Source organism: Ranitomeya imitator, chromosome 2 (assembly GCF_032444005.1).
Source record: "Ranitomeya imitator isolate aRanImi1 chromosome 2, aRanImi1.pri, whole genome shotgun sequence".
Lineage (NCBI taxonomy): Eukaryota > Metazoa > Chordata > Amphibia > Anura > Dendrobatidae > Ranitomeya > Ranitomeya imitator.
The window spans coordinates 37103771-37119611 of record NC_091283.1 but is presented as its reverse complement, the minus strand read 5'-3'; the positions used below and the strand labels follow the sequence as shown (position 1 = coordinate 37119611).

Below are 15841 nucleotides of genomic sequence, written 5' to 3'. Positions count from 1 at the left end.
ACACCCTTTGCGTCTCAGAGCTTCCAGCAAAACAAAAGACAAGCTGGACAGAAAAAAAGCAACCAAAAAAGCAAAAAGCACTTAGCTATACAGAGCAGCAGGTCACAGGAACAATCAGGAGAAGCTCAGATCCAACACTGAAACATTGACAAGGAGCAAGGATAGCAGCATCAGGCGGAGTTAAGTAATGAAGCAGTTAACGAGCTCACCAGAACACCTGAGGGAGGAAGCTCAGAAGCTGCAGTACCACTTGTGACCACAGGAGTGAATTCAGCCACAGAATTCACAACAGTACCCCCCCCTTGAGGAGGGGTCACCGAACCCTCACCAGAGCCCCCAGGCCGACCAGGATGAGCCGCATGAAAGGCACGAACAAGATCGGAAGCATGAACATCAGAGGCAAAAACCCAGGAATTATCTTCCTGAGCATAACCCTTCCATTTAACCAGATACTGGAGTTTCCGTCTAGAAACACGAGAATCCAAAATCTTCTCCACAATATACTCCAATTCCCCCTCCACCAAAACCGGGGCAGGAGGCTCAACAGATGGAACCATAGGTGCCACGTATCTCCGCAACAACGACCTATGGAATACATTATGTATGGAAAAGGAGTCTGGGAGGGTCAAACGAAAAGACACAGGATTGAGAACCTCAGAAATCCTATACGGACCAATAAAACGAGGTTTAAATTTAGGAGAGGAAACCTTCATAGGAATATGACGAGAAGATAACCAAACCAGATCCCCAACACGAAGTCGGGGACCCACACGGCGTCTGCGATTAGCGAAAAGTTGAGCTTTCTCCTGGGACAAGATCAAATTGTCCACTACCTGAGTCCAGATCTGCTGCAACCTATCCACCACAGAATCCACACCAGGACAGTCCGAAGACTCAAGCTGTCCTGAAGAGAAACGAGGATGGAACCCAGAATTGCAAAAAAATGGAGAAACCAAGGTAGCCGAGCTGGCCCGATTATTAAGGGCGAACTCAGCCAACGGCAAAAAGGACACCCAATCATCCTGGTCTGCAGAAACAAAACATCTCAGATATGTTTCCAAGGTCTGATTGGTTCGTTCGGTCTGGCCATTAGTCTGAGGATGGAAAGCCGAGGAAAAGGATAGGTCAATGCCCATCCTACCACAAAAGGCTCGCCAAAACCTTGAAACAAACTGGGAACCTCTGTCAGAAACAATATTCTCAGGAATGCCATGCAACCGAACCACATGCTGAAAGAACAAAGGTACCAAATCAGAGGAGGAAGGCAATTTAGCCAAGGGCACCAGATGGACCATTTTAGAAAAGCGATCACAGACCACCCAAATGACTGACATCTTTTGAGAAACGGGAAGGTCAGAAATTAAATCCATCGAAATATGTGTCCAAGGCCTCTTTGGGACCGGCAAGGGCAAAAGCAACCCACTGGCACGAGAACAGCAGGGCTTAGCCCTAGCACAAATCCCACAGGACTGCACAAAAGTACGTACATCCCGTGACAGAGATGGCCACCAGAAGGATCTAGCCACTAACTCTCTGGTACCAAAGATTCCAGGATGACCAGCCAACACCGAACAATGAAGTTCAGAGATAAGTTTATTAGTCCACCTATCAGGGACGAACAGTTTCTCTGCTGGACAACGATCAGGTTTATTCGCCTGAAATTTTTGCAGCACCCGCCGCAAATCAGGGGAGATGGCAGACACAATGACTCCTTCCTTGAGGATACCCGCTGGCTCAGATAAACCCGGAGAGTCGGGCACAAAACTCCTAGACAGAGCATCCGCCTTCACATTTTTAGAGCCCGGAAGGTACGAAATCACAAAGTCGAAGCGGGCAAAAAATAACGACCAACGGGCCTGTCTAGGATTCAAGCGCTTGGCAGACTCGAGATAAGTCAAGTTCTTATGATCAGTCAATACCACCACGCGATGCTTAGCTCCTTCAAGCCAATGACGCCACTCCTCGAATGCCCACTTCATGGCCAGCAACTCTCGATTGCCCACATCATAATTACGCTCAGCGGGCGAAAACTTCCTGGAAAAGAAAGCACATGGTTTCATCACTGAGCAATCAAAACCTCTCTGTGACAAAACCGCCCCTGCTCCAATCTCAGAAGCATCAACCTCGACCTGGAACGGAAGAGAAACATCTGGCTGACACAACACAGGGGCAGAACAAAAACGACGCTTCAACTCCTGAAAAGCTTCCACAGCAGCAGAAGACCAATTAACCAAATCAGCACCCTTCTTGGTCAAATCGGTCAATGGTTTGGCAATGCTAGAAAAATTACAGATGAAGTGACGATAAAAATTAGCAAAGCCCAGGAACTTTTGCAGACTTTTCAGAGATGTCGGCTGAATCCAATCCTGGATGGCTTGGACCTTAACTGGATCCATCTCGATAGTAGAAGGGGTAAAGATGAACCCCAAAAATGAAACTTTCTGCACACCGAAGAGACACTTTGATCCCTTCACAAACAAAGAGTTAGCACGCAGGACCTGAAAAACCATTCTGACCTGCTTCACATGAGACTCCCAATCATCTGAGAAGATCAAAATGTCATCCAAGTAAACAATCAGGAATTTATCCAGATACTCACGGAAGATGTCATGCATAAAAGACTGAAACACAGATGGAGCATTGGCAAGTCCGAACGGCATCACTAGATACTCAAAATGACCCTCGGGCGTATTGAATGCAGTTTTCCATTCATCTCCTTGCCTGATTCTCACCAGATTATACGCACCACGAAGATCTATCTTAGTGAACCAACTAGCCCCCTTAATCCGAGCAAACAAGTCAGATAACAATGGCAAGGGATACTGAAATTTAACAGTGATCTTATTAAGAAGGCGGTAATCAATACACGGTCTCAGCGAACCATCCTTCTTGGCTACAAAGAAGAACCCTGCTCCCAGTGGTGATGACGATGGGCGAATATGTCCCTTCTCCAGGGATTCCTTCACATAACTGCGCATAGCGGCGTGTTCGGGCACGGATAAATTAAATAATCGACCTTTAGGGAATTTACTACCAGGAATCAAATTGATAGCACAATCACAATCCCTATGCGGAGGTAGAGCATCGGACTTGGGCTCTTCAAATACATCCTGATAATCAGACAAGAACTCTGGGACCTCAGAAGGGGTGGATGACGAAATCGACAAAAATGGAACATCACCATGTACCCCCTGACAACCCCAGCTGGATACCGACATGGAATTCCAATCCAATACTGGATTATGGGTTTGTAGCCATGGCAACCCCAACACGACCACATCATGCAGATTATGCAACACCAGAAAGCGAATAACTTCCTGATGTGCAGGAGCCATGCACATGGTCAGCTGGGCCCAGTATTGAGGTTTATTCTTGGCCAAAGGTGTAGCATCAATTCCTCTCAATGGAATAGGACACCGCAAAGGCTCCAAGAAAAACCCACAACGTTTAGCATAATCCAAATCCATCAGATTCAGGGCAGCGCCTGAATCCACAAACGCCATGACAGAATACGACGACAAAGAGCATATCAAGGTAATGGACAGAAGGAATTTGGACTGTACAGTACCAATGACGGCAGACCTAGCGGACCGCTTAGTGCGCTTAGGACAATCAGAAATAGCATGAGTGGAATCACCACAGTAGAAACACAGACCATTCAGACGTCTGTATTCCTGCCGTTCAACTCTAGTCATAGTCCTATCGCACTGCATAGGCTCAGGTTTAACCTCAGGCAGTACCGCCAAATGGTGCACAGCTGTGGTCAAGCATGCCCACCCTCGCTCCAACCACACAGGAGATTGCAGTGGTCGAGCATGCCCACCTTCACTCCAAATACACAGGAGATCGCAGTGTTCGAGCATGCCCACCCTCGCTCCAATCACACAGGAGATTGCAGTGGTCGAGCATGCCCACCCTCGCTCCAATCACACAGGAGATTGCAGTGGTCGAGCATGCCCACCCTCGCTCCAATCACACAGGAGATTGCAGTGGTCGAGCATGCCCACCCTCGCTCCAATCACACAGGAGATTGCAGTGGTCGAGCATGCCCACCCTCGCTCCAATCACACAGGAGATTGCAGTGGTCGAGCATGCCCACCCTCGCTCCAATCACACAGGAGATTGCAGTGGTCGAGCATGCCCACCCTCGCTCCAATCACACAGGAGATTGCAGTGGTCGAGCATGCCCACCCTCGCTCCAATCACACAGGAGATCGCAGTGGTCGAGCATGCCCACCCTCGCTCCAATCACACAGGAGATCACAGTGGTCGAGCATGCCCACCCTCGCTCCAATTACACAGGAGATTGCAGTGGTCGAGCATGCCCACCCTCGCTCCAATCACACAGGAGATCGCAGTGGTCGAGCATGCCCACCTTCATTCCAATCACACAGGAGATCACAGTGGTCGAGCATGCCCACCCTCGCTCCAATCACACAGGAGATCGCAGTGGTCGAGCATGCCCACCCTCGCTCCAATCACACAGGAGATCGCAGTGGTCGAGCATGTCCACCTTCATTCCAATCACACAGGAGATCACAGTGGTCAAGCATGCCCACCCTCGCTCCAATCACACAGGAGATCACAGTGGTCGAGCATGTCTATCTTCATTCCAATCACACAGGGGATTGCAGGATCGGTGTGGGTCATACATCCAGGGTATATGGACCCCCTTTAAATCCTTATAACCAGTTGAAGTTATAGATAATTTACAGAGGACCCCGGGGGGACCTTTTGTACTGTGGGAAATTATGAGTTAATATAGGGGCCCTCGGGATCTCTTGGTCAGACTGGAGAGCGGTTTTAAAGGGTGTCTCTCGCTCTGGAGGACCCGTCCTGTCCTGCATCACACAGACTACCCATTGATAATAATGGACTTTCTGTAATACTAAGTCTCCACTGTGGTGGCGCTGTAGGGAATCTGAACACTTACTGCTATGTTTCCCCCACTGATCGCAGCTGATCGCTGGGATGTTCCCGCAGAGGAATGCTCAGCCGACCTTATTTATGGAGGGGACCGCTATCTCATGGTCATGTTCAGCCTGGTATAGAAATGATGGACCTATCCAGGGAAGGATAAATGAAGGTTGTACTCACGGGGATGTTTTTAATGTTCCTGAGGCAGCCCATGTTGCTGGTAGTTTCCTGGTTGTGCGGCGCCATGAAGAACTCGATCACATCGAGGCGTGATTTCAGCTCCTCCTGGCTCCGTGTCGGCCTCATGAACCACAATCTGATAAGATTTTTTTTCCTAATTACATGTATTTTGAGCTAAAAATAATTTTTGCAATTGGGTTTCATTAAAAAAATGTCACCGTTTGTCTTCTATAGCCTCTGGGTTGCTTTGTCTATTGCTGACTTCAGAATGACAAAATGATTTAACTAAGAAACACTCAGTGAGCTTGTCCTGACAGGAGAGCTTGTAATTCTTTTATCTGTCCTTTTCTGAATTCCTCGCAACTGATTTAACTTTGATGCAAAGTGCAGGAAAACAAAGAGCCTGTAAAAGCCAATTTTGTTTTTTTTTTATTGAAACCCAATTGCAAAAATGATTTTAGCCCCAAATATATGCATTTAAGTAAGAAAATACAAAAATTTCCCAAACTTGAAGTTATTAATGCATCTTTGGGGTGAGTTAGTACACTTACTGGAAATCAGCATGAATGACGTTATACTATGCTACTTAGCGGTGTAGTTGTGAATCCAGCACTGGGGTGAGATAATACACTTACAGGAAATCAGGATGAAGGACATTAGACTACAGTACTGAGCAGTGTAGCTGTAAATCCAGTATTGTGGTGAGATAATAGACTCACAAGAAAGCAGCATTAAGGGCATTATACTACAGTACTGAACAGTGTAGCTGTGAATCCATAACTAGGTGAGATAATACAGTTACTGGAAATAAGCATAAAGGGCATTATACTTCAGTACTCAGCAGTGTAGCTGTGAATCAAGCACTGGGATGAGATAATAGACTCATAAGAAAGCAGCATGAAGGACATTATACTATAGTACTAAGCAGTGTAGTTGTTAGTCCAGCTCCGGGGTAAGATACACACGCTCTAGAAAGCAGCAGCGGCATGACTGCAGCATACACATTTTTTTCCCGCTTAGACACACCCCTTTTCTTGGACCATGCCCCTTTTATCCTTTTATAACAGACCGCACCTTATTCCTGCTCCCAGGATGTGCAATGGGGCAAGTGAAATACTAAGGAGACGTTCAAGAGGTCTGTATGGTGCAGTAGAGATTTGCCATGACCGTGAGGTGCCCCCATGCTTCTAGGGATCTACTGGATGATTCAAGGGAGATGACAAACGTGTATTTTGCTCTATAAGACCAAGCAGACAGAATAGCTGCGGCTTACCTCAGCCTGTTTTCTCCCCATTTACACTGACATCGGTTAAGAAGACCTAAAATATGAGATAAAATATTCAGACCATCAGAAAACCTGCTTCCCTCATCCCACACACTGCTGGGCTATAAACACTTTGTCAACCTTTACAAAAAAAAAATCTTTCTCAATACACATTTTTAAAAAAAGGAAGCTACAGGCAATAACGATTAGTTAAAAAGAAAAAACTAAACTTTTTTAATTTAATTAGCCTCCAACGATTGCAAAGTTCATGCTCCTTTACAAGCTGCTTTTAACTGCTGCCCAGCCAAGATCTGTACATTATATTCCCCTGTTTGTGTACAGCTGGGGATACGGAGAGGCTCAGACAGGGGAATTCCTGTACTCCTGCCTGTTTGATTATTGTGTACAGGGATTGCTGAGAGAAGGAAGCAAAATAAAGTAATGACATTTATTACAAAAATGCTTAACTTTTCAATGTCTGGTGGATAATTACATTAAAAAAAAGTTTACATTAAAAGGGTTGCGCCAAGTCATAACAACTTGTGATATAATAAAAAATGCATATTTATGTATTACCAAACAGGCTCAGTCCTTCTTTTCCCCCAGAGCACATCTTATACACGGATGGATGGGCCTCACTTTTGAATATATGCAAGACGCTAAAAAATGAAAAATTATTGCAGACTGAATATCCAGTAGTATCATATAGTATTATTAATAAATGAAAATCATATATTATATAACTATACGGTTCACTGCAAGAAAAAATAACCAAAAGACAAAATTTGTGTCCCTGAGCCACCACTAGGGGGAACCCAGGAGGTTACAGCATAGAGTATAAACAAATATACAGAACAATATAAAGAACAATGTAAAAGAGTGCGGACTGAGTATTCCAGCAGTATCATACAGTATCATTATTAAATGAAAATCATATAATATAAAGAAATCATAGAATGAAAAGAAATAGCATCAAATGACAAAATCTGTCTCCCTGAGCCACCACTAGGGGGAGCCCAGGAGGTAATTGCATACAGTATGATCATTGGGTATGATGTATACACAGCATGCAGTGAGCTCCCCCTAGTGGTGGCATTTTTTTTTTACTTTTGTGCCTATGTAGTAGTTTCAAAGACGGGGTAATGATTTTGTTTAGTCATCTCACTTACCTAAATGTATCTTGGTCCATGTCCACTATGTCGGTCCTGGACACACAAGATAAACAAAGATACATTGCTTACTTTCTTACTTCCATCACACTTAAAAGTATAGTTTAGGCCTCTGTTCCCATTTCAACACATATGTATGCCGGCCCCAAACTGTTTTATGTAAAGGTACATGGCATTTATATTCTGTCTGATGTCATTAAAAAATAACTTTGAAATAAATAATTTATTGTGCTTACAATAATTATAAAAAAACTGTACCAAAGATTAATATTTCAGATACAAACCTCATAATTCCCTAAATATATATATAAGAATTGTAAAATTCTGTCTCCCTGCAGCCACCACTAGAGGGAGCGTGTGAGCTTACCGCATACTGGTTATACATTGAACTCAATAATGAAGCTGTATGCAGTGAGCTCCCTCTAGTGGTGGCTGTGGAAAATGATAATGAAAGATAGCATTACTTAACGATGACAATTCAAAGGAATTAGGAGCTCTGTATCATAAAAAGAGGAACAGTGCCTGCTATAAAGAAAATTATTCTGTATAGGCCTTGAATTTAAAGACATACACTGTATGCTATGTGCAGGATATAATTCCAGATGATAATAAGCACATGTAAGGGATGTAGTAAAATAAAACCAATTTCTGCATAGAGTTCACTGTTATGTCTTGTTATAATGCCCACGTCATTGTCACTGGTTATTACAGGAGCATGGACTTATGTGTTATTAATATGACATCATACATGACATATTTCTTGATAGTTAGGATTGGGACTCCCACACTGCTGTCCTCCAGCTCAATGCCAATCCGCCTGCGGTCAAGAAATTTCAGAAGCCCACCTAAAGCACAGACCTGAAAAAAAGCAAGAAATCCACATGTGAAGGACATCACCTATTGTAACTGGTGGACCCTGTATTATCAGAAGTGTATAGAGGTGTTATCAGTCATTGTACAGGAGGAGGAGGAGGTGAGCTGTGACATCACCTATTGTAACTGGTGGACCCTGTATTATCAACAGTGTATAGAGGTGTTATCAGTCATTGTACAGGAGGAGGAGGAGGTGAGCTGTGACATCACCTATTGTAACTGGTGGACCCTGTATTATCAGCTGTGTATAGAGGTGTTATCACTCATTGTACAGGAGGAGGAGGTGAGCTGTGACATCACCTATTATGAATGGTGGATCCTGTGCTATCTACTGTATATAGAGGTGTTATCAGTCATTGTACAGGAGGAGGAGGAGGTGAGCTGTGACATCACCTATTGTAACTGGTGGACCCTGTATTATCAACAGTGTATAGAGGTGTTATCAGTCATTGTACAGGAGGAGGAGGAGGTGAGCTGTGACATCACCTACTGTAACTGGTGGACCCTGTATTATCAGCTGTGTATAGAGGTGTTATCACTCATTGTACAGGAGGAGGAGGTGAGCTGTGACATCACCTATTATGAATGGTGGATCCTGTGTTATCTACTGTATATAGAGGTGTTATCAGTCATTGTACAGGAGGAGGAGGAGGTGAGCTGTGACATCAACCATTGTAACTGGTGGACCCTGTATTATCAGCTGTGTATAGAGGTGTTATCACTCATTGTACAGGAGGAGGAGGTGAGCTGTGACATCATCTATTATGAAAGGTGCATCCTGTGTTATCTACTATATAGAGGCGTTATCAGTCATCAACTACTCAGTAAACTAACTTTGTCCTGTTCCCTCCTTCCAAATATTATCTGCATGTGAACCTGCACCCTACTGTTCATCTGTCTCCACACCCTCCATGCACATGATAACTGCACTCGATACTTGACTATTGCACTTAAACACACGGGCTGATGACCGGATCATGCAGCTTTATATGAAAATCCCTATTTATTATAATTGCCAGACCTGAAATAACAAGCACTTTTCACCTATTGTGTCCCCCCCATTTCCTTGTAGATTGTAAGCTTGCGAGCAGGGACCTCACCCCTAATGTCACTGTTTAAATTGTCTTAACTTGTACTGAATTTATTGTCTGTACATGTCCCCGCTTAATTGTAAAGTGCTGCGGAATTTGTTGGCGCTATATAAATAAAAATTATTATTATTATTATTATTATATTGTACAGGAGGAGGAGGTGAGCTGTGATATTACCTATTGTGAATAGTGGATCCTGTGTTATCTACAGTATATAGGAGGTGTTATCAGTCATTGTACAGAAGGAGGTGAGCTGTGACATCACCTATTGTGAATGGTGGATCCTGTGTTATCTACTGTATACAGAGGTGTTATCAGTCATTGTACAGGAGGAGGAGGTGAGCTGTGATATTACCTATTGTGAATAGTGGATCCTTGTTATGATCTGGTGGTTTAGGAGCAACATGGGACGAGCTCTGAAGGAGGTGGTACCTGTACTGACCGCAGTCCCTAAGCTGAACACAACACTAGAAGTAGCCGTGGGATGCTCCTAACACTCCCTAGGCACCTCGTAACAGCCTGAGAACTAACTACCCCTAAAGATAGAAACAGGAAAACTATCTTGCCTCAGAGAAAATCCCCAAAGGATAGATAGCCCCCCACAAATAATGACTGTGAGTGGAGAGGGAAAAGACATACACAGAATGAAACCAGGATGAGCACAGGAGGCCAGTCTAGCTAGATAGATAGGACAGGATGGAATACTGTGCGGTTAGTATAAAACACTACAAAAAATCCACACAGAGTTTACAAAAATCTTCACACCTGACTAAAGGTGTGGAGGGTAAATCTGCTTCCCAGAGCTTCCAGCTACACAGAATTAATTCATACTGACAAGCTGGACAAACATAGAAAGCACAGAACGGATAAGTCCACAACCTGTGGACAGAAAAGAGCAAGCAAGGACTTAGCTTTGCTGAACTGGTCAGGATAACAGGGAAATCCAAAGAGATGTGAATCCAACCAGGAACCATTGACAAGTGGCACAAGCTGAAGGAAAGAGCCAGGCTAAATAGCCGAGCAGAATAGACAATCAGTGGAAGCAGCTGCTGACTGCTAAATCCAAGGAGCAGCCATTCCACTTAAAACCACCGGAGGGAGCCCAAGAGCAGAACTCACAAAAGTGCCACTTACAACCACCGGAGGGAGCCCAAGAGCGGAATTCACAACAGATCCTGTGTTATCTACAGTATATAGAGGTGTTATCAGTCCTTGTACAGAAGGAGGTGAGCTGTGACATTACCTATTGTGAATGGTGGATGCTGTGTTATATACTGTATATAGAGGTGTTATCAGTCATTGTACAGGAGGAGGAGGTGAGCTGTGATATCACCTATTGTGAATGGTGGATCCTGTGTTATCTACTGTATATAGAGGTGTTATCAGTCATTATACAGGAGGAGGAGGTGAGCTGTGACATCACCTATTGTGAATGGTGGATCCAGTGTTATCTACTGTATATAGAGGTGTTATCAGTCATTGTACAGGAAGAGGTGAGCTGTGACATCACCTATTGTGTATGGTGGATCCTGTGTTATCAGCCGTGTATAGAGGGGTTATCAGTCATTATACAGGAGGAGGAGGTGAGCTGTGACATCACCTATAGTGACTGGTGGATCCTGTGTTATCTACTGTATGTAGAGGTATTATCAGTCATTGTACAGGAGGAGGAGGTGAGCTGTGACATCACCTATTGTGAATGGTTGATCCTGTGTTATCTACTGTATATAGAGGTGTTATCAGTCATTATACAGGAGGAGGAGGTGAGCTGTGACATCACCTATTGTGAATGGTGAATCCTGTGTTATCTACTCTATATAGAGGTGTTATCAGTCATTATACAGGAGGAGCAGGTGAGCTGTGACATCACCTATTGTGTATGGTGGATCCTGTGTAATCAGCGGTGTATAGAGGGGTTATCAGTCATTATACAGGAGGAGGAGGTGAGCTGTGACATCACCTATAGTGACTGGTGGATCCTGTGTTATCTACTGTATATATAGGTATTATCAGTCATTGTACAGGAGGAGGAGGTGAGCTGTGATATTACCTATTGTGAATAGTGGATCCTGTGTTATCTACAGTATATAGAGGTGTTATCAGTCCTTGTACAGAAGGAGGTGAGCTGTGACATCACCTATTGTGAATGGTGGATCCTGTGTTATATACTGTATATAGAGGTGTTGTCAGTCATTGTACAGGAGGAGGAGGTGAGCTGTGATATCACTTATTGTGTATGGTGGATCCTGTGTTATCTCCTGTATATAGAGGTGTTATCAGTCATTGTACAGGAGGAGGAGGTGAGCTGTGACATCACCTATTGTGAATGGTGGATCCAGTGTTATCTACTGTATATAGAGGTGTTATCAGTCATTGTACAGGAGGAGGAGGTGAGCTGTGACATCACCTATTGTGAATGGTGAATCCTGTGTTATCTACTGTATATAGAGGTGTTATCAGTCATTGTACAGGAGGAGGAGGTGAGCTGTGACATCACCTATTGTGGATGGTGGATCCTGTGTTATCTACTGTATATAGAGGTGTTATCAGTCATTGTACAGGAGGAGGAGGTGAGCTGTGATATCACCTATTGTGAATGGTGGATCCTGTGTTATCTACTGTATATAGAGGTGTTATCAGTCATTGTAATCCTGTCTATGATTATAATGAGACTGCTTAAAAGTCATGAATTATGAGTCTACTAGATGGTGGCCCGATTCTAACGTATCGGGTATTCTAGAATATGTAGGTAGTATATAGCACAGGCTACGTACTATATTGCACAGTGACGTAGTATATAACACAACCAACGTAGTATATAACATAGCTACGTAGTATATAGCAGAGCTATGTAGCATATAACACAGCCACATAGTATATAGCATAGCCACGTAGTGTATTGCACAGGTACGTAGTATATTATTATTATTATTTATTGTTATAGCGCCATTTATTCCACAAAACAAGTACAATAGTCTTAAACAATACAAGTCATAACTGGTACAGGAGGAATGAGGACCCTGCCCGCGAAGGCTCACAATCTACAAGTATATTGGTCAGCCACGTAGTATATTGTAGAGCCACGTAGTATATTGCACACGCACGTAGTATATTGCACAGCCCACGTAGTATATAACAGTCACGTAGTGTATTGCACAGCTACGTAGTGTATAACAGAGCCCACGCAGTATGTAACACAGCCCACGTAGCATATAGCAATGTGGGCACTATATGCGTGGTTAAAAAAGACTTAAAATAACAAAATAAACATATACTCACCTTCCGAAGGCCCCTTGAAGTCCTGGCGCCTGTGTGCGGTGCACGCGGCAGCTTCCGGTCCCAGAGTTGGTATGAGCGCAGGACCTGTGATGACATCGCGGCCACATGACTGTGACGTCATGGCAGGTCCTTCTTGCATAGCATCCTTGGCATCGGAACCTGTCGCTTGCACTGCCGAGTATAGCGCGCGACCTCGGAAGGTGAGAATCACTTTTTTTTTTAATTATTATTATTATTATTTGTAAAATTAGATCTTTTTACTATTGATGCTGCATACACATCATCAATAGTAAAAAGTTGGTCACACAGGGTTAATAGCAGCGTTAATGGAGTGCGTTACACCGCGGCATAACGCGGTCTGGTAACGCTGCCATTAACCCTGTGTGAGGGCTGACTGGAGGGGAGTATGGAGCGGGCACTGACTGCGGGGAGGAAGGAGCGGCCAGTTTGCCGCTCGACTGTGCCCGTCGCTGATTGGTCGTGGCAATGGTCGTGGGCGTTTTGCCACGACCAATCAGCGACTTGGATTTCCATGACAGACAGAGGACGCGACCAATGAATATCCGTGACAGACAGAAAGACGGAAGTGACCCATAGACAATTATATAGTAGATTATTTGGCCTAGTGACGAATGTGAACATTTTCTGATGACACATTCCCTTTAAGGTGAAAAATTACCAATAGTTCCAACAATAGGAATAATTTAGTCTTTACTCATGGGTGACTAGTTATAATACAGCTTCGGCTTTTTTGTGCCTTTTATACATTTCATGATCTACAACCTTCAGCGGCTTTTCCTAATCCAGCAGTACGTCTGCACAGTGCCTGGCACGTACAACACTGGGGAATTCATAACTAGGTCAGCCCGCAATATATGTCATTGATTTCATTCATAATCCCGGCCTGTTATTAGCTTTTGGACACGGAGCTGCCCGGATCGGGTCGGATTTTCTTTAACAGGGGATAATTGGAGAAGGGAGCGAAAGACAATGAGCTGCGATTCCTGTTCTCACCATCAGAGGGCAGTCAAAGGGTATGATGGAGGAGAGGTGCAGAATCTTCTCCGCCTCTGTAAGGTTGGATGGCAGCATGGAGAAATGTCCCGATAGGACCCTCTGCTTACAGATCGGGAGGGCTGAATAAAGAGGAAAACACAATTTCTAAAATTTATTTCTTCATATTGATCAGAAATTCTGCAATATACTGATATAATGACGGAGAAATGGTGCAGCTTCATCTGGGGGTATATATGTTACCCCTTTCACAATGAGAACAGAAGGGGCAATAGACAATGGGCCAATATCCCCCAATTGTCAGGACCGTCCTGAATTTTTAGAAACAGAACCCCTGCCCAAAAGTGACCATTAATGGGATCAGTCTTAGGGGTGCAGCTTAAACACCATTATTTCACCATAGATGATATTGGTTGGTGGCTTCTTCCAGCTTTGAAATAATGTAACCGCTGCAACCAATCAGTGAGCGCTGATTAGCTGCAGCGGTAATTGATGGCCTCAGCCAGTTGAGTGGCTCCTATGATGATAACAACCCCGGACGATGGGTAGGATACAGGCAGAATGCTGTGACTGATTACCAAAGTCCACCCGTGAGAATAGACATATCTCGGCCGTGAATCTTCCATCAGCTGCACCGTCTGGAGTCGGCTCTAGAATGAGAGAAACAAAGCAGCGTTAGGAGGCGGAAAGTCACCCGTCTCAGGAATGGTGGCCAAAACTGGAGATTTTGTGTCTATAGGGCATACTGAAGGTTGGAAAATGAATGATTAGGCATATTGAATTTCAACATGCCCAATCTTTTTATTCTGGGAGGAGATAAGCTGTGAGTAGAGGGTGCTGATTGAAAACACATGCACGCTCAATGAAGCTGAGAAGGCATATACGTGTATATGGGAGAATCAGGAAGAACAGATGTCGTCCAGACCAGCATGTACAGTCAGCGTTCTGGCTACAGGCCGTGTCTGGGATCAGCGCCATATTAGCGGTACAGTGACACCATCCTGAACGAGGCTGAGCTGCAATACCGGACACGGCCCGCGGATGAGAGAGGCACAAAAGCCGCCATTTATTCTCATCTCAGAGTAACGTTATCAGAAATACGTGGTAAGAAGCGATTCTGGAAGATGATGACATTACTCAACGTCTGAAGGAAGTCAGAGAAATGCTGGTCCTGCTTTGCGCTGGTCACGATACATCGCGGCTGCAGATCGGCAATCACTGGGGAAGAAAAGGGAAGATGAGAGATATTAGATTACAGATATTAATGTTGATGATTATGGCTTACAGCCAATGAAAACCCAAAAGTCGTTATCTCTGTACATTAGAATAATTAACAAAAACACCTGTAAAGGCTTCCTAAGCGTTTATAAAGGTCCATTAGTCTGTTTCAGTAGCTCCACAATCATGGGGAAGACTGCTGACCTGACAGATGTCCAGAAGGCAGTCATTGGCACACTCCACAAAGAGGGGAAGCCACAGAAGGTCATTGCTATAGACGCCGGCTGCTCACAGAGCGCTGTATACAAGCATATTAATGGACAGTTGAGTTGAAGGAAAAAGTGTGGTAGAAAAAGGTGCACAAGCAACCGGGATAACCACAGCCTTGAAAGGATTGTTAAGAAAAGGCCATTCAAAATAATTGGGGGAGATTCACAAGGAGTGGACTGCTGCTGGAGTCATTGCTTCAAGATCCACCACACACAGACGTGTCCAGGACATGGACTACAAGTGTCACATTCCTTGTGTGAAGTCACTCATGACCAATAGACAACACCAGAAGCGTCTTACCTGGGCCAAGGAGGAAAAGAACCGGACTTTTGTCAGTGGTCCAAGGTGTTTTCAGATGAAAGTAAATTTTGCATTACATTTGGAAATGAAGGTCCCAGAGTCTGGAGGAAGAGTGGAGGCCACAATCCAAGCTGCTGGAGGTCTAGTGTGAAGTCTCCACAATCAGTGATGGTTTGGGAGCCATGTCATCTGCTGGTGTAGGTCCACTGTGTTTTATCAAGACCAAAGTCAGCGCAGCCGTCTAGCAGCACATTGTAGAGCACTTC

At 44.4% G+C, this 15841-nt stretch overlaps 1 protein-coding gene across 1 annotated transcript in view; it reads right to left on the bottom strand.

Moving 5' to 3' along the window:
• MSH5 (mutS homolog 5) overlaps positions 1-15841 on the bottom strand; it is a 74718-nt gene that overhangs the window by 50468 nt on the left and 8409 nt on the right. The window contains exons 3-10 of the mRNA XM_069755449.1: positions 14925-15005; positions 14366-14437; positions 13788-13909; positions 8279-8388; positions 7531-7566; positions 6938-7020; positions 6371-6416; positions 5098-5233 (exon numbers count right to left, since the gene is read on the bottom strand). Of these exons, the coding sequence (XP_069611550.1) occupies positions 5098-5233; positions 6371-6416; positions 6938-7020; positions 7531-7566; positions 8279-8388; positions 13788-13909; positions 14366-14437; positions 14925-15005 (686 nt within the window). The remainder of the gene's footprint in view (positions 1-5097; positions 5234-6370; positions 6417-6937; positions 7021-7530; positions 7567-8278; positions 8389-13787; positions 13910-14365; positions 14438-14924; positions 15006-15841) is intronic.